This window comes from Leucopleurus acutus (assembly GCF_964270905.1).
Source record: "Leucopleurus acutus genome assembly, chromosome: 5".
Classification (NCBI taxonomy): Eukaryota; Metazoa; Chordata; class Mammalia; order Artiodactyla; family Delphinidae; genus Leucopleurus; species Leucopleurus acutus.
The window spans coordinates 126,930,728-126,957,506 of NC_139147.1; the positions used below are offsets into that span (position 1 = coordinate 126,930,728).

At 34.6% G+C, this 26,779-nt stretch overlaps 1 protein-coding gene across 2 annotated transcripts in view; it reads left to right on the forward strand.

The window, feature by feature from the left end:
* The window catches only part of STAG1 (STAG1 cohesin complex component), a gene marked incomplete at its 3' end in the record, with an annotated part of 425,107 nt that overhangs the window by 250,439 nt on the left and 147,889 nt on the right, over window positions 1-26,779 (forward strand). For both annotated transcript variants that reach the window (XM_082840023.1, XM_082840022.1), the window contains exons 7-8: window positions 9,005-9,209; window positions 24,683-24,834. In XM_082840023.1, coding sequence (XP_082696149.1) covers window positions 9,005-9,209; window positions 24,683-24,834 — 357 coding nt within the window. The remainder of the gene's footprint in view (window positions 1-9,004; window positions 9,210-24,682; window positions 24,835-26,779) is intronic.

The following is a 26,779-nucleotide window of genomic DNA, read 5'->3' on the forward strand; positions in this document are numbered from 1 at the left end:
GCAAATTCCTTGTTATTCTACACTGACACTTGATCTTTGACAGTTTGTTAGCGTTTTGCCTGATTTCACCTTACCTTTCTCTTCCGTGGTTCTGCCACAGATGACAAAGTTTGTATGTCTCCTCTTTTCTTGCAAGGCTTATCATTCTTTGGAATTCAGGTTACTTCAGTTCAAGATGGGCTTAAGAAAAGCTATGATTCTTTTATGTTGATTCAGCTTATTTTCATTGTTTGTAGCCTTCTATATTCTAACTGGAAGCCAAATCCTGTTGTTACTTCTTTGACTTTGCTTTTAGTGTTGTTGTGTTTTTTTATATAAAAAAATTACTTTTATGTTGATTGAATCTGTTCGTGCTTTATGACTTCTGAGTTTTTTATTATATTTGGAAAAAAGATTTCCCCACTCTGAGACTATTCTTCCTTTTTTTTTTTTTTACTTATTTCTGAGATATACATTTTAAAGTAATAAGTAGAATTATGACTTATAACATTATACCACAACATATAAGATTTTTAGAAATTTCATGTAATGTCTGAAACATTTATATTAACATATTTCCGTACAAATAACCCAAAGAAAGTTTAGTATTAGTTGTTTTTTTGTTTGTTTCTTTTTTTATACTACAGATTCTAATTAGTCATCAATTTTATACACATCAGTGTATACATGTCAATCCCAATCACCCAATTCAGCACACTACCATCCCCACCCCACTGCAGTTTCCCCCGCTTGGTGGACATGTTTGTTCTCTACATCTGAGTCTCAACTTCTGCCCTGCAAACCAGTTCATCTGTACCATTTTTCTAGGTTCCACATACATGCATTAATATATGATATTTGTTTTTCTCTTTCTGAGTTACTTAACTCTGTATCACAGTCTTTAGATCCATCCATGTCTCAACAAATGACTAAATTTCATTCCTTTTTATGGCTGAGTAATACTCCATTGTATATATGTACCACAACTTCTTTATCCATTCGTCTGTCAGTGGGCATTTAGGTTGCTTTCATGACCTGGCTATTGTAAATAGTGCTGCAGTGAAGATTGGGGTGCATATGTCTTTTTGAATTATGGTTTTCTCTGGGTATATGCCCAGTAGTGGGATTGCTGGATCATATGGTAATTCTATTTTTAGTTTATTAAGGTACCTCCATACTGTTCTCCATAGTGGCTTTATCAATTTACATTCCCACCAAGAGTGCACGAGGGTTCCCTTTTCGCCACACCCTCTCCAGCATTTGTTGTTTGTAGATTTTCTGATGATGCCCATTCTAACTGGTGTGAGGTGATACCTCATTGTAGTTTTGATGTGCATTTCTCTAATAATTGTTGATGTTGAGCAGCTTTTCATGTGCTTCTTGGGCATCTCTATGTCTTCTTTGGAGAAATGTCTATTTAGGTCTTCTGCCCATTTTTTGGATTAGGTTGTTTGTTTCTTCAATATTGAGCTGCATGAGCTGTTTATATATTTTGGAGATTAATCCTTTGTCCGTTGATTCATTGGCAAATATTTTCTCCCATTCTGAGGGTTGTCTTTTCATCTTGTTTATGGTTTCCTTGGCTGTGCAAAAGCTTTGAAGTTTCTTTAGGTCCCATTTGTTTATTCTTGTTTTTATTTCCATTACTCTAGGAGGTGGATCAAAAAAGATCTTGCTGTGATTTATGTCAAAGAGTGTTTTTCCTATGTTTTCCTCCAAGAGTTTTATAGTGTCCGGTCTTAACATATAGGTCTTGAATCCATTTTGAGTTTTATTTTTGTGTATGGTGTTAGGGAGTGTTCTAATTTCATTCTTTTACATGTAGCTGTCCGGTTTTCCCAGCACCACTTATTGAAGAGACTGTGTTTTCTCCGTTGTATATGCTTGCCTCCTTTGTCATAGATTAGTTGACCATAGGTGCGTGGGTTTATCTCTGGGCTTTCTGTGTTGTTCCATTGATCTATGTTTCTGTTTTTGTGCCAGTACCATATTGTCTTGATTACTGTAGTTTTGTAGTATAGTCTGAAGTCAGGAAGTCTGATTCCTCCAGCTCCGTTTTTTTCCTTCTGAACTGCTTTGGCTATTTGGGGTCTTTTGTGTCTCCATACAAATTTTAAAATGATTTGATCTAGTTCCATAAAAAATACCATTGGTAATTTGATAGGGATTGTATTGAATCTGTATATTGCTTTCAGTAGTATAGTCATTTTCACAATATTGATTCTTCCAATCCAAGAACATGGATTATGGAGAGAGTATATCTGTTGGCATCATCTTTAATTTTTTCATCAGTGTCTTATAGTTTTCTGCATACAGGTCTTTTGTCTCCTTAGGTAGGTCTTTTTGTTGCAGTGGTAAATGGGAGTGTTTCCATAATTTCTTTTTCAGATTTTTCATCATAAGTGTATAGGAATGCAAGAGATTTCTGTGCATTAATTTTGTATCCTACAACTTTACCAAATTCATTGATTAGCTCTAATAGTTATCTGGTGGCATTTTTAGGATTCTCTATTTATAGTATCATGTCATCTGCAAACAGTGACAGTTTTACTTCTTCTTTGCAATTTGTATTCCTTTTATTTCTTTTTCTTCTCTGATTGCTGTGGCTAGGACATCCAAAACTATGTTGAATAATAGTGGTGAGAGTGGACATCCTTGTCTCATTCCTGATCTTAGAGGAAATGCTTTCAGTTTTTCACCATTGAGAATGATGTTTGCTGTGGGTTTGTCGTATATGGCCTTTATTATGTTGAGGTAGGTTCCCTCTGTGCCCACTTTCTGGAGAGTTTTTATCATAAATGGGTGTTGAATTTTGTCAAAAACTTTTTCTGCATTTATTGAGATGATCATATGGTTTTTATTCTTCAGTTTGTCAATATGATGTATCACGTTGATTGATTTGCGTATATTGAGGAACCCTTGCATCCCTGGGATAAATCGCACTTGATCATGGTGTATGATCCTTTTAATGTATTGTTGGATTCTGTTTGCTAGTATTTTGTTGAGGATTTTTGCATCTATATTCATCAGAGATATTGGTCTGTAATTTTCTTTTTTTGTAGTATCTTTGTCTGGTTTTGGTATCGGGGTGATGGTGGCCTCATAGAATGAGTTTGGAAGTGTTCCGTCCTCTGCAAGTTTTTTGGAAGAGTTTGAGAAGGATGGGTGTTAGCGCTTCTCTAAGTGTTTGATAGAAGTCACCTGTGAAGTCATCTGGTCCTGGACTTTTGTTTGTTGGAAGATTTTTAATCACAGTTTAAATTTCATTACTCTGATGGGTATGTTCATGTTTTCTCTTTCTTCCTGGTTCGGTCTTAGAAGATTATACTTTTCTAAGATTTGTTCATTTCTTCCAGGTGGTCCATTTTATTGGCATAGAGTTGCTTGTAGTAGTCTCTTAGGATGCTTCATATTTCTGCGGTGTCTGTTGTAACTTCTCCTTTTTCATTTTTAATTTTATTGATTTGAGTCCTCTTCCTCTTTTTCTTGATGACTGTGGTAGTGGTTTATCAATTTTGTTTATCTTCTCAAAGAACCAGCTTTTAGTTTTATTGATCATTGCTATCGTTTTCTTTGTTTTTATTTCATTTATTTCTGCTCTGATCTTTATGATTTCTTCCCTTCTGATAACTTTGGGTTTTGTTTTTTCTTCTTTCTCTAGTTTCTTTAGATGTAAGGTTAGATTGTTTTTTGTGAGATTTTTCTTGTTTTCTTTAGCTAGGCTTGTATAGCTATAAACTTACCTCTTAGAACTGCTTTTGCTGCATCCCATAGGTTTTGAATGGTCGTGTTTTCATTGTCATTTGTCTCTAGGTATTTTTTGATTTCCTCTTTGATTTCTTCAGTGATCTCTTGGTTATTTAGTAACGTATTGTTTATTCTCCATGTTTTTGTCTTTTTTACGTTTTTTCCCTGTAATTCATTTCTAATCTCATAGCGTTGTGGTCAGAAAAGATGGCATGATATGATTTCAGTTTTCTTAAATTTACTGAGGCTTGATTTGTGACCCAAGTTGTGATCTGTCCTGGAGAATGTTCCGTGCACACTTGAGAAGAAAGTGTAATCTGCTGTGTTTGGATGGAATGTCCTATAAATATCAATTAAATCTATCTGGTCTGTTGTGTCATTTAAAGCTTCTGTTTCCTTATTTAATTTCATTTTGGATGATCTGTCCGTTGGTGTAAGTGAGATGTTAAGTCCTCCACTATTATTCTGTTACTGTCAATTTCCTCTTTTATACCTGTTAGCAGTTGCCTTATGTATTGAGGTGCTCCTCTGTTGGGTGCATATATATTTATAATTGTTGTATCTTCTTGGATTGATCCCTTGATCATTATGTAGTGTCTTTCCTTGTCTCTTGTACCATTCTTTATTTTAAAGTATTTTATCTGATATGAGTATAGCTACTCCAGCTTTCTTTTGATTTCCATTTGCATGGAATATCTTTTTCCATCCCCTCACTTTCAGTCTGTATGTATCCCTAGGTCTGAAGTGGGTCTCTTGTAGACAGCATATATATGGGTCTTGTTTTTGTATCCATTCAGCAAGCCTGTGTCTTTTGGTTGGAGCATTTAATCCATTCACTTTTAAGGTAATTATCGATATGTATGTTCCTATGACCATTTTCTTAATTGTTTTGCGTTTGTTTTTGTAGGTCCTTTTCTTCTCTTGTGTTTCCCAGTTAGAGAAGTTCCTTTAGCATTTGTTGTAGAGCTGGTTTGGTGGTGCTGAATTCTCTTAGCTCTTGCTTGTCTGTAAAGCTTTTGATTTCTCCATTGAATCTGAATGAGATCCTTGCCGGGTAGAGTAATCTTGGTTGTAGGTTCTTCCCTTTCATCACTTTAAGTATATCATGCCACTCCCTTCTGGCTTGTACATTTTCTGCTGAGAAATCAGCTGTTAACCTTATGGGAGTTCCCTTGTATGTTATTTGTCGTTTTTCCCTTGCTGCTTTCAGTAATTTTTCCTTGTCTTTAATTTTTGCCAGTTTGATTACTATGTGTCTCGGCATGTTTCTTCTTGGGTTTATCCTATATGGGACTCACTGTGCTTCTTGACTTGGGTGGTTATTTTCTTTTCCATGTTAGGGAAATTTTCGACTATAATCTCTTCAGATATTTTCTCGGGTCCTTTCTCTCTCTCTTCTCCTTCTGGGACCTCTATAATGCGAATGTTGTTGCGTTTAATGTCGTCCCAGAGGTCTCTTAGGCTGTCTTCATTTCTTTTCATTCTTTTTTCTTTATTCTGTTCTGTGGCAGTGAATTCCACCATTCTGTCTTCCAGGTCACTTATCCGTTCTTCTGCCTCAGTTATTCTGCTATTGATTCCTTCTAGTGTAGTTTTCATTTCAGTTATTGTATTGTTCATCTCTGTTTGTTTGTTCTTTAATTCTTCTAGGTCTTTGTTAAACATTTCTTGCATCCTCTCGATCTTTGCCTCCATTCGATCTTTGCCTCCATTCTTTTTCTGAGGTCCTGGATCATCTTCACTATCATTATTCTGAATTCTTTTTCTGGAAGGTTGTCTATCTCAATTTTATTTAGTTGTTTTTATGGGGTTTTATCTTGTTCCTTTATCTGGTACATAGCCCTCTGCCTTTTCATCTGGTCTATCTCTCTATGAATGTTGTTTTTGTTCCACAGGCTGCATGATTGTAGTTCTTCTTGCTTCTGCTGTCTGCCCGCTGGTGGATGAGGCTATCTAAGAGGCTTGATGGGAGGGACTCTCTTCCATGTTTTCTTTTTTCACACACACACACACACACACACACACACACACACACACACACACACACACACACACACACACTGAGAGAGATAAACTGACACCAAGCATTGTAAATGGATGACCACAATGAAAGCAACAATGATTGCAATTACCAACATGAAACACTCATACTATGTCATAATATTGACATTCAGTCCAGTAATCCGTCACTGTAACAGCTCCTTTACTTTGCAGTGAAAATTGATTTGTATATTTTTTGCCTCTGTGTCCTTGTGGGATTTTTTATTTAAAGAGAAAGTCACAAAAATTATAATCATACTCATCAGCTCACTCAGTCCCATGTAATTAATATTTTTTTCATCTTGATCTTTTGTTAGCACTTTAATGAATTCATCAGTTTTCCATTAGAGTTCTGAAAATACTTATTCATTCAGTTCAGCAGTATAGTCAGTTACCAGAAACCTGTACTTGTCAGAGTCTTTTCCATGAATTCCTTGAAGATGAAACCCTTGTATAGGAACATTTTTGCAAATGCATCAGAGTATACCCAGAACTGTCTGTAAATGACAAAAGACTTAAAAATGACCACGGTTAAAGATTCTTCCATGTTTTCTGCTATTTCTTTTTTTGGTTGAGTATTTTTAAGTGTTTTGATTTCATTAGGAATTTATTTTAGTGTATGGTGCAATACATATCTGATTTTTTTCTAATGAAAAGCCAGTTGTACTGTACCAAAGTCATTTACTGAATAATTCATCTTTTCCCACTGCTTGTAATTCTACTATAACAGGAATGGATTTGTTTGTGAGTAACAGAAAATCTGACCAACAGTGGCTTTAATTCACAGGAGTTTGTCTCACACAAAATAAATTTGGGAGTAGAGAGAACATGGTTGGTATTGATACTACACCTCAACAGAGCAAAGACCTACATTTTTTCCATCTTTCTCTGTACCATTCTTTATCTTCATACTGTCCCCTCATGGTTGCAAAATGGCTGTTGACCATCAGCACCACATATGAGTTCCAAATCAATGAAAAAGGAAAGGACAGAAGGTTTAAAAGGTAATACTAACCTACTTTGTCCATTTTAAAAGGTTTTTTCCACAGGCCTCATCTAGCATTTACATGTTTTTTTTCTCTGATATGTCTTGCACATTATTTTCTAGGCTACTAATGTATCTCCTATCAGTAACCATCCTTTCCTTCAGTTCATCAACTGAATTTTTTAAGAAATAAAGTATTTTAGGTATATGCATCCTCATGTTAATGGCAGCATTATTTACAATAGCCAAACATGGAAATAACCTAAGTGTCCATCAATGGATGAATGGGTGAAGAAAATGTGGTATGTACGCGTGCGTGCACACACACACACACACACACACACACTCAGAGGAATAGTATTCAGTTGTTAAAAAGAGGAAATCTTGCCATTTGTGACAACATGGACGGACCTTGAGGACATTACACTAAGTGAAATAAGTCAGAGAAAGACAAATACCATATGATCTCACTTATATGTGAAATGAAAATAACAACAACAACAAAACAACACAAAAGAACTCTGAGCGAGCTCATAGATACAGAGAACAGAGTAGTTGCCAGGGTTTGGGGGGAATGGGCAAAATGGGTGAAGTGGGACCTAAGGTACAAACTTCCAGTTGTAATATAAATAAGTCCTGGGGATGTAAAGTATGGTGACTATAGTTATTAATACTGTATTGCATATTGAAAAATTGCTAAGAGTGTAGATCTTAATAGTTCTCATCACAAGAAAAGCAAAATAATTTGTAACTGTTTATGGTGACAGATGTCAACTACACTTATTGTGATTATTTTGTAATATATACAAATATTGAATCATTATATTTTATACCTGGAACTAATGTTATATGTGAATTATACCTCAAAAAAAGTGTGTTTTTCAGTTCCCTAGAGTTTTGTTTTGTTTTATGCTGCATTTGAATCTTTGAAGTATACTTATGTTTTATTTAGGTTTTCCTAAATGATGATTTTTCTGGCTTCCTTTCCTCTTGCTTTTGGGGCTGTTTAGATAGATTCTTTTCTTTGTACTTTCCTTGGGGCCCAGATCTGGTTGTGAGCACTAAATGGCTGAATCTCACAGTTGGTACAAAGCAAAAGAGGCTCTACCCTGGTGGGCTTTTGTGAAATGGACGCAGCAGGCAGCCTTCAGAGATACCTTTGAGAAGCATCTCCCCTCTCCATCCTGCTACCCTCTCCAGTCTGTGCTCCCACACCCCCAGTCTAAAGAGCAGGGAGGATTCAGCTAGCCCCTTCAGTTCCTTTTTGATGTCCTATAGAGCTTAGTAACCCACATAATACTCATGTAGTGCCAAAATTAACTTTCTTTGGGGATATTTGACTGACTGCCAAGCTCTTCCCTATCTCTGCTTTCTGTTTCTTGCTCTTGGGATTTCTTGCTGTTCTAAGTGTCACACTAGTTCTCTTTCCTGGGACACCAACAGAGCTCAAGACCTCATTTATAACCAATTTTCCTAACAGCAGTTTGGCCTAGAAAAGACAAATAGCCACAAATTGAGAGTATACAGGTAACTATGTTCACAGAATTTCGCACTCTCTGCCTTGTGAATTTCCATTCCTCCACCAAAATGTTTTAGGCTAGAGTGGGAAACCTCTGCTGGGTTCAACTGTCAGTTTCGTATTTTAAACAAGATAACACAATCTCTTGATACCAAGAGCCCATGCTAGATATTTTTCGTTGAAAAGTTAATAAATTCACTCCATAAAATAGAGTTAATTGAAAGTTCATAGTAAAATTGGAAAAAACAGGTTTGCAGTTTCAGATGTGAAAAGTTGGTTTTGGACTTCTTAATGAAGTGCTTATACTCTTGAAACTGTCAATTCTTTAAAGTGTCTATTTAAAATAATTGAAAGATGCTATATTTCACAGGTATCACCATTAGTTTGATCTGAATTCAGTAGCAAATATCCTTTCTAGTCTAAACTTCAATTCTTTTTTAATTTCCTACTTTAAATTATCTCAACTAGGACCCAAGTACAGCAAAACTGGAACTATTATTTTGAATGAATGGCTTAGAATAATGGATTAAATACTGGTTGTAAATAATAATTTTGAGCACATTAACAATTTAGATGTTGAAGATCAAAACAAGCAAAAAAAGAGAAAGCCATCTTGTGCCCCTTGATTTCTGTCCATATCTACTTTGAGAAAAATGTTCCTTTTCCAGTAGGAGGAAAAAATACTGATCAAACTTGATGTCATATTTAATATGTTCTTTTTTTATCCCTTTTAGGACAGTGGTGATTACCCCCTTACCATGCCTGGACCTCAGTGGAAAAAATTTCGTTCAAACTTTTGTGAATTTATTGGAGTCCTGATTCGACAATGTCAGTATAGCATAATTTATGATGAGTATATGATGGACACAGTAATCTCCCTTTTGACTGGTTTGTCAGACTCCCAGGTCAGAGCTTTTAGACATACAAGTACCCTTGCTGGTAAGTAACCAACATTTTATTTCCTTTTCAATTTAGTTTTGTTAAATATGTTCTATTCTAGTTAAGTTTTATTTAGATTAAATATTAAATTCATTACTTTGCTCTTGAAAAATAGTTTTTCTCCAAAATTCACATGAATGGTTTGTATTCTCTAAGTAAAATGTGTGCCTATTTTGATAACTGGCATTTGATAGTCTTGAGAATGAAAATTGAAATTTTCTGGCGAGTGTTACCAAATCTCTTTCTGAACATGTATTTTCCTGCATTTTTATTTTATAACCAAATAAATTTTAAGAGTCCACCAGGCCATGTTCTTTGGTAAACCCAAATAATAGTTGAAATTCCAAATTCATAGTAGTTTTTCTACTTAATTACATTGCTTCATAGTTCATTGTTATTATACATAAATGTGTAAATTTTATTTATATATATGTATTTTTAAACAATTCTATACAATTGTAATAGGTAAGTGTGACCTAGCTGGCATTTTTTCTATTCCTAGTGCTGTAATAACCTAAATATAATGTCTCTAAAATCAGTTCAGGTAGGTAGGCTGAGTCCTGAAGAACTGACATTATAATTTTCACTTTTGCTTTTATTTTAGAATTATCTAGACAAATTCTGAGTCAAGTATGTTCTTTTTCCCCTTGTTTTTCCGTAACAAGGTAATTTTGTTAATTTAGCCATCGTTCTCAATTCTTCAACGATTTTAACTGTGCTTACCTAAAATGACTAAATGATTGTTCTTTTTCTCCTGTAATACAGAGAGAGAGAATGTGTGTGTATGTACATACACATATATTTAAATACTCCCAAATTACATCCTTTTTAATAGCAATAACTCTGGCTATATTCATCTTGCACATTACCATGACAAAAAATGAGATTTAATTTAATTAATTGCATTTCATCTTGAATTTAAATTTCTCATTTAGCTAATTTATTGAATGCATTGATTCTTAAACTTTAGCATGCATCAGAATCACCTCCAGGCCTTACTGAAACAGATTGTGTGGCCTTGCCCCCGAGTTTAACAGGTTTCTAGCTGTTGCTGACACTGATACTTTGGGGACTACACATTGCAAACCCTGGATTTAAAATTTTATCATTTTCTGGTTTAACCTGTTGCCTAAAGCCAATGTGATAATTTTATATAGAGTCATCCATATTTTTTTCCACTCCTTTTTCCTTCCTTAATGTGGTTAATACATATTATTAGTGTCCGTTATTCCCTTAGTTGCAGTTCTATATGGAGCAAACATGACACACAGTTATTCTTTTGAGGGTGTCCTTTTTCTCACTGGGAAAAGAGGAAGATCTTTTACTTAATTTTATCTTTTTTAAAAAGGTAAAATCACACAATTTATTGTTGAAAAAATTTTCTGTATAGAACAAACATCAAACATATTTTATTCTGTGTTTTGAGAGTATCCTCTTCCTCATTATTAGGAATAAAAAGAGATCTTGTACCCAGTTGTAACTTTTTGAAAAGGTACTGTAAATATACTATTTATTACTTAAAAGTTATCTGATGCTATACAGTTTTTCTTTCTAATTTCATCACTTTTAGAATCTTCTGCCCTTTATGTTTGCTTTTTTCTTTTCTTTATATTTTCTGTTTACTTTTCATCTTTCTTTTATCTACGTACAGTAATTCTTGTTTAGCTGGTTTTCATATGCTTAGTAAATGCAGTGATTTGAAATAAACAAAACTTAAACATAAGATAGAAGTTACTTCTGAATAGCCAAAATTACTGCCATTAAGAGTTATTATCTAGTTTCCCAATGCCAAGAGAGAAAGAGAAGCAAGTGTTAGATTGGAGGACAAGTGTTAGATTCTGTCCTGCTGACAGAATTGTGAAACGATAATTTATAACAAAAAAGACAAAAAAAATTTGCTTACAGATATCAAGATACAGAGCAATCTGGGGCTCCTCTGTAGCGGCCAGCTACCTCTGTTTAGTCCAGAAACCTGTGTGCATTTTATATAAAAGACTAAATATATGCCACATACTCTATTTATGAACACAAGAGAAGGAATAGTATATTATAGAAATATACAGAATATTTTGAGTTTTAAAACATTTCAGTTTCCTGAAAAATGCAGTTTAATTCATTTGCATTTGTCCTTCACTGCCATGTAAATGAAATAGTACTGTATTTTACTGACTTAATGATGGTCCATTTCAGCTCTTCTTTCCATTGGCCCATTTTCAGTGACTTTTATTATTTTTTTGTTTTTCGTATATTTATCCCTTTGGTAATCTATACATTGCTAATTTTATGTGTGCTTATACATATTTTAATTATGGCTTTCCTCCTATTTCTTTTGAGTTGAGTTGCTCCCTCCTCCTTCCAGTGCCTTTCTGTCTTTCTTTTCTCACAATTTACCTGTGATCATGATAGCTTTTAAAACTGCCTGATAAATGCCATTTGGTTTTCTCCTCAGCTTTTTTTTATATCATCTAGCCTATTTGTATTTGTTAATTACTTTTCAAAATCAGAAATCAAGAAAAATAGGAGATCAATGTTATGTTTATACTTATTTTTTAAAAGCTAACCTATTCTCAAATTTATTTCAAAATATTACTGTAATTTCTCTGTGTACATTAATGATCATGTCTTCCAAAGCTCAGTTTCATAAAAAGTGAGACATCAGTCACCTACCCAACAACAAAGCACAGAGATCTTGCTGAGAACTTAATTCCAGGCTGGATAATAATTATCCATCTTTTCAAGGATTATTTTCTTTTCATCTTTGCTCTCTTCTCTGGTACCCCCTCCCTTTTTTTCTTTTATGATATGTGTATAAGGGGTAGATTAAAAGATAATCATTTTTATTCACTTTGCAGGAGGAGTCTTGGGGACTAGATAAAATGGGCAGGAACATTTAATCCTCTGCTTCAAAGACTATGTGCATGGACAGTTACAAGGCAGTTATGGCCAGATATGATTATCGGCTTTGGAATAAAATGCTCCTTGACATTGCTTATATCTTAGCTGAGAAGAGAGACAATCAGGTTAGTTGTTTTGTAGGGTACAGACAAGATAAGTTTTAGAGCTTCATAAATCATCAGAGTGGTTTTATCAATAGTACTTTTAATCTATTTTCCAAATATCCCATTTTCTTGTTATTAGTTAATAATATGTCCCAATTGTCAGTGTTTATGCATTGCATTTAATTGTATACTTTTGTCACATTTTTACTAAAATTTTCATCATTTTGTAGTTCTTCAGGTTTGTTTATTCTCCAGGTAGAAGTAGTCTCATTTTCCCAGTAAACTGTGCTTTCTCCCTTCTTTTTGGAATTCTTTTTACCATTAAATTGAAACAGACTGTTAGCAATTACATTTTGTATTATATTTTCCTTATTTTTTCCTATTCTTTTAATTGGAATTGTAAAGCATACTCTCCTATATGTCTGACTCAGCTTAATAAAGAAGCTTTACACTGTAATAAAGTTTTCATTACCGATTTATCTTCAGAATTAAGTGCCTTTGTTGCTTTTCTAAATAGCTATCTCAGACATATTAGAGTAGAACATAGTTTGTGGATTTAATTTATATAAGTAGTATTTTGTCGTTATTATTTTGGTGGATTTACAATCTGAGGCTGGCCATATTTTCTTTCCCCAATTTCATGGAATCTTCATGAAAAAATATTTTCCTCCTCCAGCTCAAAAACAAGTAGGTTTCCCTTTGTTTTACCACTGTGTTGTTTGGTATTATAAAGATAATTCTAATCTCAAAGGATCTATTTTTTAGATTTATAGTTATATTATACTTAGGCATTTGTTTTTAAAATGTATGCCAATACGTTAGAAGTTGGTGACTTCAAATTTTTGTTAGATGGCGAGATGAATAATGTTGGTTTACCTTTTTTATCTTTTGATGTTTTCTCACCTGCATAATTTTCTATGTTACAAATAGATTGATACTGGCTACCTCTCACTTCTAAAGTGAAAATGCTGATTTGAACAAAGGGGGATTAAGACTACAAAATTTTATTAATATAGCATGGTGATTGATTCTGTTCTATTTTTTTCTAAAATGAATTCTGAAAAAATTAGAAAATGTGGTTAAGATCATCATATGACAGTCAGGTGGCTCATTATGCTGGGAGGCCAGTCTTTACCACTAGTTAACAATAATAGGTCACTCTCAGATTCTTGCGGAAGTAAACATTTCTTTGTATCTCATTGTTGAACATTATTATATTGGTATATGGTTGATTTTATATTGACATATGATTTGTTGTTGATTAACATTTTTTTACCAAGTCAGCACCTCTGGACTTTTACTCTGAGAAAAGAAAAGCTGTAAGAAATTTCTTTGTTCTCCCATCACAGACTGAAAATAATCTTGTCTCAGTAAATTGATGTCTTTTCTTTGGCTTTTGGTTGCTGAAACCATATAATATAGGGTTCATAGAATGGGTTCTGGACCAGGCTGTCTGAATACATATACCTTTCTGCCTCTTACTAATTGGGTAATTTGGACAAGTCCTTTTGGCCTCACTTTCTTCATATGCAAAGTGGGAAAGATAATGATAGCTACCTCATTAAAAGAAATTAAGAAAGCTTGAACTAGTGCCTGACATTGAGTAAACTGCGGCTGTTATTCTGTAATGACAGTAAGAGCCAGTAGTGTGTGCAGTGTTTCCCTTCACTCGTGTTTTTTTTCCTCAGAATTTATTGAACACCTACTATTTTCGTAATAGAAGACATTGCAAATGGGGAAATCAGAAACAAGTAAATAAACAGATCTTTCAAAAACTGCTATTAAGAAAACTAACAGCATGCACTTTCATTTTTACATATCTTTTTGGCTCTCACATGCCAAATTCTATTTATTAAATTCAGTAGGTATTTTATAACTCTTAACCAGACTGAATATTTCTGGTTGCTATAGTTAGAACCTCAAAATTTTAGGTCAATCTGGCATCATCAAAGAGCAGACTGTTAGAGTATAAATAAGCTCTCTTCCTTAATTTCTTTATATTTTCCTTTCATTCATTAAAGAAATTTTTACTTTCTCATTGCTTTGTATTTTCACCAGTGCATTTTTTTTAACTTTAATACCTTTGTGTTTCTCGTTGCTCCTCTAGATATAACACTTTTTTTTCACCTTTCTAGAATTTGTATGTAGTAGACTTTTGGTGTTCTCATGAGATTAATGCCCAATAATAGACCAAATTTGCGAGTGCCACTATATCATATAACTGTACACATAAAATACAGTAAACTTTTTAAATGTAATTACTCTTTCAAATGTAAATATAGGTATCTAGAGTAATGTTTTACGTTTTCTAGTTACAGAAGTATCATTTTCTTAGATTTATCGCCTTTACTTTCTGTCATCAGGTATGAAAATTAGTTTTCTTTTGGGGGCTAGTTTTTGTAAAGAAATGATTTTTAAAATCATTTTATAATCATATCTTTTATGTATCAACTTGGTAACCTTGGACAAGTTACTTAACTTTAGGGCCTCACTTTCCTCATCTGTATAGTGTTGCTACTAATAGTCCCATTTTATAGGAGTGTTGTGAGGCTTAAATGAAATAATTCATGTTAAATGTTTCACATATACAAGTCATTCAGTAAGTGTCTGATATTATAACTGTGATAGAATGACAGAGCTTGCTTGGTTTGGCTCTAAAGAGAATAGAGAAATTGAGAAAATTTCTTGTAGATTTTTCATTAATACTTCCATGTTGTATGTTTAAACATTTTCTGTACATATAAAATTACATATACAACTTACAAAGAATTCAGAAAAGGAGAAAAGTACAAAAATAAAAATTAGCCATAATCATACCACTTCTTAATTTTGTCATGACATGTCGGTGTTTCCTTTTATGTGAGGATTTTTTATTTTATTTTTAAACAAATAATAGGATGTTATAATCAATTTTGTGGGGTACATTTTCTGTACTTTTAATTTTTTACAATTATGTTTGATAAGGCTGTGTTGTTTTCTAAAATCTTTATGTCCTTTAAGTTATTTAACTTTTCTGCCATTATTTGGATCCTTTGTCTTTTGTTGAAACCTCTATCTTTGGCCTGCCCTTTTTTTCTTTTTAAATTTATTCTCTCCTTTTTGGGTAGCATGTTTTTTGATAGGTTCTTGAGAAAAAGAGTATTGGAAAAGTATATATTTGAGATTTTACATGCCTGAAAAATTATTCTTACATTTAATTGAACCAATGTGGAACTTACTGAAAATTTTCTTCAGAATTTTTCCTCTTGTTTCCAGTATTGCTGTTGAGAAGACCAATCCTGTTTCAAAGTTCTGATTCTGATCCTGTTTCTTGTCTTTGGAAGCTTTATGTTCTTTTTGTTCCTGATTTTCTGAAATATCATGGTGATATACCCTAATGTGTGTATATAATTCCCATTCATTATGCTGGGCACTCTTTATAGAATACATATTACTTGGATGTTAATCTGTTGAATCAATCCTGAGTTTCTTGTTATTTCTCTTTTAGCTTCCATTCCTTAGTCTTTTTGTTCACTTTTCTTGTATTACTTCAGCTTTATTGAGCTTAATTTTCATTATCATTTTAAATATTCTAAGAGTTCTTTTGCATTATCCAAGTCTTTTTTTTTTAACATTGTTTCATGGATGTAACATTTTCTTTTATCTCTCTTTGACAACGTTAATTATTACTCTGAAGTTTTTTTTTTTACACCCTACTGTGACCTCTTTTCCAATTCTCTGCTTTTATCAGTGTCTTTCATGTTGGAAACGTTCCTTAAGTATCTATTCATTGGCTTTCTAGTCATTGCTGACAATGAGACACTAAAGAGCAGATTGCCAGAGAGGGTGGGGGTTGGGGGTGGCATGGGTGTGTGTGTGTGTTGTGTTTGACAGGGAGGGGCAATGGCTCTGGCCTCTTTGGTGAGCATCACTGTAGGGTGGTCCTGTGGTCACATACCATTTTCACTGTGGACCCTAAACTCTTGATATTGATAATTATTTTTCCCTGGGGAAGTTTAGCTTCTTTGCAGAAGGATCTTTCAATCTCCTTAAGTCTGTTTGCTGTCCGCCATTTGGGAGTTAATACAGGGTGAAGGAGCACCCAGGGCACTCTGCACTTCACCTGTATCCCTCCTCTGTGTCTGATGAGTCCAAATCTCTGGTTTATATTCTTCAGGGAATAAACTTTCTGGACTTCCAAGATGAGTGTATGTTGGGAGAATTGCCTGACTGCCTAGGTTCGAGTGGAGATTTAATTACTTACTATACAAACTTTGAAATAATGCTCCTATTTCCAGACCTTATTTCACTTCATCTTCTGTGGACACCAGTACTTCTCCAATTCCTTAATGCTTTTGGGTTCTACACACCAAAATTGTTTTTCTTTTTGTATTTCTTTAGATATAGTTGTCAAGCTTTTTCAACCATTTGGTTTGATTTGCGTGCTTCATCCGTCTGCTTTCCATATACGTATATTGATACATTGTGGTTTGGGGTTGCAGGTAATTTTCTGGATTTATTGAAGAAGAAAATTGTTTTCTCATTATTTTGGTTGGGTTTTTAAGAGACAGGGATTGATTAAATGTTTATTATTTGGAAAGAGGAAGTTTATTTTAAGCCTTTTTGTTTTTTTAAATAAGTTTTTTAAAACTAAAGAAGGAACATAATTGCAATGGAATACTACTCAGCCATAAAAAATAATGAAGTAATGCCATTTGCAGCAACATGGGTAGACCTAGAGATTATCATACTAAGTGAAGTAAGTCAGAAAGACAAAGGCCATATGATATCACTTATATGTGGAATCTAAAATATGATACAAATGAACTTATTTACAAAACAGAAATAGACTCAGACATAGAAAACAAACTTATGGTTACCAAACGGGAAAGGGGGTGGGGGAGATAAATTAAGAGTTTGGGATTTGCAGATACCAACTACCATATATAAAACAGATAACAGTGTTGAACTATATAGCACAGGGAACTATATTCAATGTCCTGTAATAAACCATTATGAAAAAAATATGTATATATGTATAACTGAATCACTTTGCTATACACCAGAAACTCACACAACATTGTAAGTCAACTGTACTTCAATTTAAAAAAAAAAAAAGAGGGAATATAACCATACCTCTCTTTAAAATTTAGTTTTGTCCCATTATCATATATATTTCCAGGGTTTATAGTAATAGTTTTCAAAAGTATAGTAGGTATCACTAAATATAAAGACAGCTTTTTAGTTTTCATTTTTATGTTGAAGAACACATAAATGCAAATTGTTGAATAGGAAATAAAAGGGCCAGTGTCCATAATCTTAATTTTAACCATCCCATTTGCCAATAATCTCTTTTGTTCTAGTTTTTGTTTTATATGTTCCCAGCTCCAACATTGTTTTTCTTCTTTTGGGGCTTTAAATTCTTTGATACTCTGTTTTTTAGTGTTCTTGATGTCCTCACTGCCTCCACTTTCCTAGCGTAGATTCTGTTATTCAGATTTATTTTAATCATGTCCTTCTCATGAAGGATCCTCAACATCCTTGCCCTCCATTATACCCCCTAGGAAAACCTCATATTACTACCTGTTCCATACCTACACAAGTGGAGCTGAAAGTGGCTATAGAACAACACATAGTTATAATGGCTGGGCATTTTACATTTTTCTCTCAAGTGGACCTTTAGTGCTGCCTAGCAATTCTATTACAGTATTCTATGCCATGGATATTCCTACTTTCTTATAAGATTATTTCACACCTTCTCCTCAAACCTGTAGCATCTGCTATCCTCTTTTCTTCACAATTAGCTGATTATCTTGCTAGCTTTATAGAGACAGAAGAGAATCCTTCAGTGATTAAACCTACTTATCTAGGTGTACCAGTACACATATACTCTGCTTTTTCTTTTATTACAGTACTATCTATCTAAGGTTAGTCCTTGCCCTTGTGCAGTGGATCCAATTCCTGTTCAAGAACTTTACTCTTCAGGGTGTTTTTTCTCTCTGTCCTGCTTCAGTTCCCCCATCCCCTTTATCATTATATTAATATGCTATAACAGCGTTTATCTTTTAGAAACACTCTATCAGTTAGGGCTCTTCAGAAACACAGACCCATCAGGAGATATACTTAGTTACTTATTTTCTTATTTGCATACACACACACAGATATATATATTGGGGGAGAGGAAAATTTATGTTAGTGAATGGCTCACACAATTTGGGAGCTGGCAATTTTAAAATCTGTAGGGCGGGCCAGCAGGCTAGAAACTTAGGCAGGAGTTGTACAGTCTTGAGGCAGAAATTGTTTTCTAGGAAACCTCGGTTTTTGCTCTTAAGGCATTCAGCTGATTGGATGAGGCCACCACATTATTGAAGGTAGTCTCCTTTACTTACAGATGTTAATCTTATCTACAAAATACCTTCACGGTAACACCTGGATTAGTGCTTGATTAAATAACTGGATACCGTAGCCTAGCCAAGTTGCCACATAGACTGACCATCACACCCTCCCTTGTTTCCACATGCTCCTTAATTACAGTCCTATTTTTCTCCTTTTCTTTATAGCAAATCTTAAAGAATTATTTCTATTTACTGTCTCTACTCACTCTCTTCTTATTCTCTTTAAACCCACTCCAATCAGGTTTCTATCTACCTGTTCACTGCCTTTGCTCTTGTTGAGGTCAGCAGTTACCTTCTTAGTGTCATCTTTCTTGAAAGACATAACTACTTCTTCCTTCTTGAAGCACTGTTTTGGTGGACTGTAGAAAGCTAAACTGTAAATATTGAATTATCTCAGACTCAATCTAAAGACGTTTTTATCTTTATTCACTCCTCAGTGAATAAAGTGAAAACCAATTCCATGTTTTTATTATTTCTGTTAAAAAATAATGGTAGTGAAATCACAGCAAGATCTTTTTTGACCCACTTCCTAGAGTAATGGAAATAAAAACAAAAATAAACAAATGAGACCTAATGAAACTTGAAAGCCTTTGCACAGCAAAGGAAACTATAAACAAAATGAAAAGACGGCCATCAGAATGGGAGGAAATATTTGCAAACGAATCAACACACAAAGGATTAATCTCCAAAATATATAAACAGCTCATGCAGCTCAGTATTAAAAAACAGACAACCTGGGACTTCCCTGGTGGCGCAGTGTTTAAGAATCCACCTGCCAATGCAGGGAACACAGGTTAAAGCCCTGGTCCGGGAAGATCCCACATGCCTTTGAGCAACTAAGCCCGTGTGCCACAACTACCGAGCCTGCGAGCCACAACTGCTGAGCCTGCGTGCCACAACCACTGAAGCCTGCACGCCTAGAGCCCGTGCTCCACAACAAGAGAAGCCACTGCAATAAGAGGCCCATGCGCCACAACTAGAGAAAGCCCCCGTGCAACAAGGAAGACCCAACACTGCCAAAAAAAACAACCCAATCAAAATATGGGCTGAAGACCTAAATAGACATCTCTCCAAAGAAGACACACACATGGCCAAGAGGCACATGAAAAGCTGCTCACCATCACTGATTATTAGAGAAATGCACATCAAAACTACAATGAGGTATCACTTCACACCAGTTAGAATGGGCATCATCGGAAAATCTACAAACAACAAATGCTGGAGAGGATGTGGCGAAAAGGGAACCCTCTTGCACTGTTGGGAGGAATGTAAATTGATACAGCCACTATGGAGAACAGTATGGAGGTTCCTTAAAAAACTAAGAATTACCATATGACCTATAGCAATCCCACTACTGGGCATATACCCAGAGAAAACCATAATTCAAAAAGACACATGCACCCCAATGTTCATTGCAGCACTATTTACAATAGCCAGGTCATGGAAGTAACCTAAATGCCCATCAACAGATGAATGGATAAAGAAGTTGTGGTACATACATACAATGGAATATACTCAGCCATAAAAATGAACGAAATTGGGTCATTTGTAGAGACGTGGATGGACCTAGAGACTGTGATACAGAGTGAAGTAAGTCAGAGCAAAACAAATATCGTATATTAACACATATATGTGGAATCTAGAAAAATGGTACAGATGAACCGGTTTGCAAGGCAGAAATAGAGACACAGATGTAGAGAACAAACAAATGGACACCAAGGGGGAGGAGTGGGGGTCAGTGGGATGAATTGGGAGATTGGGATTGACATATATACGCTAATATGTATAAAATAGATAACTAATAAGAACCTGCTGTATAAAAAATTAATTAATTTAAAAAAATGATGGTGAGAGAGTAATGCTGTCATACGATTTAAAATTCCAGATTTAAAAATGTTATATGGTGAAATGTCAGTGTTCTACCCATGGCTCTCAGCCATCAAATTCCCTTCTCCGAATACAACCAAAGTTGCCTGTTTCTTTTATATCTTTCCAAAGATTTTATGAATATGATAGCACATACATATTCAGTGAGAGTATGGTGTAGTGGTTAAGAACTTAGACTATGGAGCATGACGGCTGTAATCAAATTCTATCTCTGCCAGTTACTGGCTGTGTAATTGCCAAGTCTCTTAGCCAATCTATACCTCAGTTTTCTCTTATGTATAAAAGAAATAATTGTAGTACTTAACTTGATAGAGTTGTGAGGTATAAATGAATAAGTGTGTGTAAAGAGCTTAGAAGAGTGACTGGCACATAATAATAAATAATTCATTCCTTCTTCATGCGTAAATGATATTATAATATACACAGTGACAGGCATCTTGCCTTTTTTTCCACCAAGAAGTTTATTGGCAGACTTTACAGCATATATAAATCATGCCTCATTTTTTTCTAGTGGCTGAATAGTCGTCCATTGAATCGATATGTTATCCAGTTTAATGGCTCTAAAAACCAATATTTTTATGATGTATATCTATTAACCATCTCCACTTAGATAACTAATAAGCACAAGACATTCTAATTACCCTTGCCTTTCCTATTTCTCTCATTTCCTATATTATCATATTCTTTTAGCTCTACCTTGAAAATATATTTCAGATCTAACTTTCTCTCCACCTACTGCTACCACTTCAGTCCAAGCTAGCATTGCTTTACTGAGTTGCTCAAGGCCAAAAACTCGAGAATCATTATTGTAAGCTTTTGGCAAAATATGTTCAGTTCTCTTTCAGTGTTCTTCTATTTGGTCTCCCTTCTTCCACTTTTACTCTTCTCTAGTCTGTTCACATAGCATTTAAAAGTATAAATCAGACTATTTCTCACCCACACCAAAATTTCCAGTGGGTCTTATCTCATTTAGATTTTTTTTTTTTTTTTTTTTTGGCGGTTCGCAGGCCTCTCACTGTTGTGGCCTCTCCCGTTGTGGAGCACAGGCTCCGGATGCGCAGACTTAGCGGCCATGGCTCGCAGGCCCAGCCGCTCCGTGGCATGTGGGACCCTCCTGGGCGGGGGCACAAACCCGTATCCCCCACATCAGCAGGCGGACCCCCAACCACTGCGCCACCAGGGAAGCCCTAGATTTAATTCTTGAGTCCTAACTAGATCCTAGTAAAACTCTTACAACCTGGCCTTTTGATTTCCTCCTCAACCTTGTCTCCTGCTTCTGCCTGTTTCTGTGCTTCAGCCACACTAAGTACCTTGCTCTTTTATGAGTCCCCTCTCATAACAATTTACCTCATAACCTTTGCACTTTTTATTCCCTCTCCTTGGGACACTTTCTGTCATATAATCATGCTCATTGCCTCATGCATGCTTAAATATGAGCTCTTCAGAGAGGCCTAGCCACCCCATTTGCTCTCTGTCCTTTTTACCATACTTTACTTTTTTTAACCATATTTTTTTTCTTTAACTGATAGATTTTTTCATTTGTATATTATCTATTGATATATTATTTTCTCCTCACTAGAAGATAAAAATCATGGAAGCAGATACTCTGTCTCATTCACTTTTGTGCTTCTAGTACACAAAACAATGCTCAGTACTTATGGATTGGTAAATGAATGGGGATGCACTAAATAAGTGTTTTTTGAACTCTCTGTGGTGAAAGACTAGTTTTTTAATTATCTTAGTGTCATTTTATTACTAGATTCAGTAGACATAAGATTATTCTGTCAGATTGTTATAAAAATTTCTAAAAACTTACTTCCAAATTTATACTTTTAATGAACTGGTAACAAGCCATTTGTGGTCAACACATATTTGCAGAACACATTCTTAGTAGCACAGCGGTAGAACAAGTTTGCCATTCTGTAGCCAACAGTTAAAATATGAAGGCTAAATTAAGTATTCTCCTTGGTAGACAAAGAGAAGGCACTTCAAAGCCCACATTATAGAAACCAGGCTGAATTACTGGATTTATAAAATTTATAAAATTCTGTTAATAATACCAGTAAAACTTAATTAGTGCTCAGTCTATGCAGGAATGAGTCTTTTTTCAGTGGACTCAATAATCCCTATCACAATCCCCATGTTGTATCTATATCGTTAAGTTAGAACTCTCTCCTCAATAGCTGTTTATTTGCTTATATGTTAGTATGTAAAGTGAAAATTTCAGTGAAGTTTAAATTTTACAGGTCCATAAACATCTCAGTAAATACTGCTGTATCATATCTAATATGTTTCTGAAAATATATTGATCATTTTGCATTTTTTTTTAGTATGTTGATATATTTTGTTGTTTATATATACCTAGGATGGGAGGAGGGTCATTACACAATGACAGCTGGAGTTTGGGTTCTGGGTTCCCAAGGAGATATATAGCTGAAGACAAAAAACAATTAAGTTCAAGAAAATTTGTATTTCAGCTTCTGCTGGTGAATTCCAGCCAGAGTTGGTGTTAATTTTAATGCTTTCCAATTCCTTGATCTTCAAGTCATTTTATTTTAGAGATCTAGAAGTATAAACTGAATTAAGGTGCATTTGGGTATGACTTTGTATGCTTAGGACAAGCTCTGTTAAACTGTTATCTGTTATCCCTGACTTGGGCAATTTGAATGCACCAGATCCCTTCTGCCTTTGAGCTGTTCTTTTTTATACAGATTAATTTTAAGAGTACTTTTAACCTTCAGAGGTATTCTACTGACAATTTGTAAAATGCTGTAAAATCACTAGCCTATATTTTGAAACACAAGAAGATTTTTCAATTTATTATATTTAGATGCCGTATCTCAGGAAAAGGGAAACATTTTCATTTAAATGCATTTCTAACTACTCACTAACTTACATTTTGTTTTTAGGATTTTTGTCTTATATTTTGGTTTGAGGGCAGTAGCATTGCTAGTAACATGGATTTGACCAAAATGTAGATAGAGTTTCCAAATAACGAATTGTGTGTGTGTGTGTGTGTGTGTGTGTGTGTGTGTATGTGTATGTGTAGATAGATAGATATAGTTACACTATTATGTATACATGTTTATATATGTAATTAAAGGGAAATTTTAGAAGCTTTAAAAGAAATGCATGCTCATCTTTAGTTGTCTGTATGTTTGCAGATGTTTAGATTGGTTCTTCCAAAACACTCATTAATAACTGAACATTCGTATTGCAGATAAATAATCTAAATGAAAAAAAAGGGAGATCATTTTGCTATCACAAACTTTTATTCCTTTACCAGAATTCCCTACACTCTTATCATCTCAATGATGAAAGTAAATTTGAATAGACAAAAGGTTAAGGTTTGTGTCATACCTGTTCCTCAGAGGACTTGAAAGAGAAGTTTGATAATATTTAATTAGATTTACAAATACAAGTGAGTGTTTAAAAATACATTAACACTGTGACTGGGGAAACCGGTCAGAAATTCACAGAATATATTTTTAATGAATTTAATGACTTTGGTAGGTTCAGTCTATTTTTCAGGGATCAGAGGTTATGCCATTCATTGAGGTGAGGAACACAGGGAAAGGACCATCTTTGGGAGTAAAAGTCATGAACTGATTGTAAGCAAATAAGACACTTTGACGCATCTAAGTAAAGGTATTAAGGAAGCAATTATATACACAGAATTGGTGGTCAGAAGAAAGGTCTAAAAGGTTTGGTTAGTATGCTCTTACTTAGGTTCTGTATGTTTGAAGGTGAGGGAAAGGGGTTGTTGAGGAGACTACATAAATCCTTCCTGCTGATAATTAGGATGGGTCCATTTTGGGTGTTTTGGAGTTTTTTTTTTTTTTTTTTTGGCCGCACCGAGCAGCTTTTGGGATCTTAGTTCCCCGACCTGGGATTGAACCCAGGGCCACGGAAGTGAAAGCACCAAGTCTTAATCACTGGACCACCAGGGAACTCCCAGGATGAGTCTGTTTTTAAGTGGGAATGTTAATGAGCCAAGCTTATAGGGACACTGAGGCAGAGAAAATTGTCACAGGCTAAAATGGGGAGTTTATTTCTATAAAATAATTTTTCGTCTTATTTAAATTATGCCTAGATTGTAAAACATAGAAGTTGACTAGTTTCCTTCCATCATCCATTTCTGTTATAAATTTGTAATCTTATGGATGAAATTCTGATTCACAGGTAAATACTATAATCTTACTTTATTTCATAGCCATGAAGCTCATGACTGCTCTGGTGAATGTTGCCTTAAACCTCAGTATTCATCAGGATAATACACAGAGACAGTATGAAGCTGAGAGAAATAAAATGATTGGGAAGAGAGCCAACGAAAGGTTGGAGTTACTACTTCAAAAACGCAAAGAGGTAAGGTTCACAGTAACTGTGATTCTTATGTTCTGTAAAAATGTTTAGTAAATATATCATATGTGTTTTTACTCTCCTAAAAAGGTTTGTGTGTATTTTTGAAAGTTTTTTTTTTAAGTTTGATTATTTGAGCTCAGAGTTTTCAAATGAAACTGGAATTTGCTTCCAGCCAGTGTTTGATTATCTGAGTGCTGTCTGAGGGCAGAAGAGAAACACAGAACAACCATACTTTAGAAAGAAGGTGATCTGGGAATTAGATAACTCAAAAAGATTATCAAACTGTGGGCCCAGAAAGCACAGTAAATACTAACATCAGAACTAGGGGCCAGCAAAGATGCATTGCAGGAGAAAGCCAAAGACTATATATTAGTAGATGTATGAGACATTTCTGTTAATAATAAGATTGGTTCCAATTTTACAGTGAAATTTTCTTATAAATGTGTTGAAAGAGATTTTAAACTGGATTTTTAGTAGGCAACATTTTTATTCATCCAGTCAGAAATGAAATTTTAGATGTACAGTGTTAGTCTGTATTTTAACTTGAGAAAAGAATAATGGCTCAATGCTATAAATATATTGCTGTCAATAAATAATGGGTTATAACAGGCAGCAGGAAGCAACAAACTTATGATTAAATTATGGTCTGTGCTGTATTGGAGTGCTAGGACTGCTGTAGCATATACCACAAACTGATTTTTCTTTTTTTTAATTATTATTTTTTTTAAATTCTATTTATTTTTGGCTGCATTGGGTCTTCATTGCTGCACGCGGGCTTTATCTAGTTGCGGAGAGCGGGGGCTTCTCATTGCAGTGGCTTTTCTTGTTGCAGAGCAGATGCTCTAGGTGCACCGGCTTTAGTAGTTGTGGCACATGTGCTTAGTTGCTCCGTGGCATGTGGGATCTTCCCAGACCAGGGTTCAAGTCCAACCACTGCACCACCAGGGAAGTCCCTGATTTTTCTTTAGAACAGAAATTTATTGTCTCACAGTTGTATAGGCTAGAGCTGGCAGATAACTCTAATCTTCACATGGCCTTCTCACTGTGTGTGTGTCTCTAAATTTCTACATTATAAAAAGGAGACAGTCATATTTGATTTGGGGCCCATCTTACTCCAGTATGAACCCATCTTAACTAATTACATCTGCTACAATCCTATTTCCAAATAAGGTTTGAGGTTCTGGGAGTTAAGACTTCAGCATATGAATTTTTGAGGAACACAGTACAACTCATAGCACATTCTATACTAGAAATAATTGTAAGTAAGTTTTGGAACTCTACTTTAGTAAGAACTGCTAACCAAACTGTATCTCTTATAAATTATTTAATTTTTTATATAATAAATGCAGCAAAATTAGAACTTATAGTAAGTTTCAGTAATTTGAATGATTTACTATAAAGGTATTCCCAAAGTTATTTCAGTAAAACCCAAAACAAAGCATATAGCAAAAGAGAAAGTCTGAAGGAATTTTATTGTCACATTTGTATAAATGCACTAAAAGCAAATATTTCACTGCAGAACAAATTAAAATAAAAACTATCATCTTGAATGTGATTTTGTATCAGTGCTTTTGTTCCTTTTGAGTAGTAAACTCAAACTTTAACTTTGATGTGTAGTATTGCCTGAAATTTATTTATATCTTTTCTATAGTATTTTATTTTGTTGCTGCATTTCACCACTAATGGCTAGTGTCCTTGCTATCTTCTGCTGTTCCTCCTATATTGGGAATTTGACCAATGCTCAGTTTGTTGCTAATCAGACGCAGAGTAATATTTGGATACTTTAGGTGGAATAGGAACTTTCTTACACAGTGGCAAATATGGTAATCAAGGATGATCTGCTACCAAGAAATGTAAAACCAAGCAGGGGACCTGGTTTGGACAGGAGAGGTAAAGAAATTGAGGCCTATTCCGAAAGCAGGTGATATTTTGTGGTAGTAATCTGGTC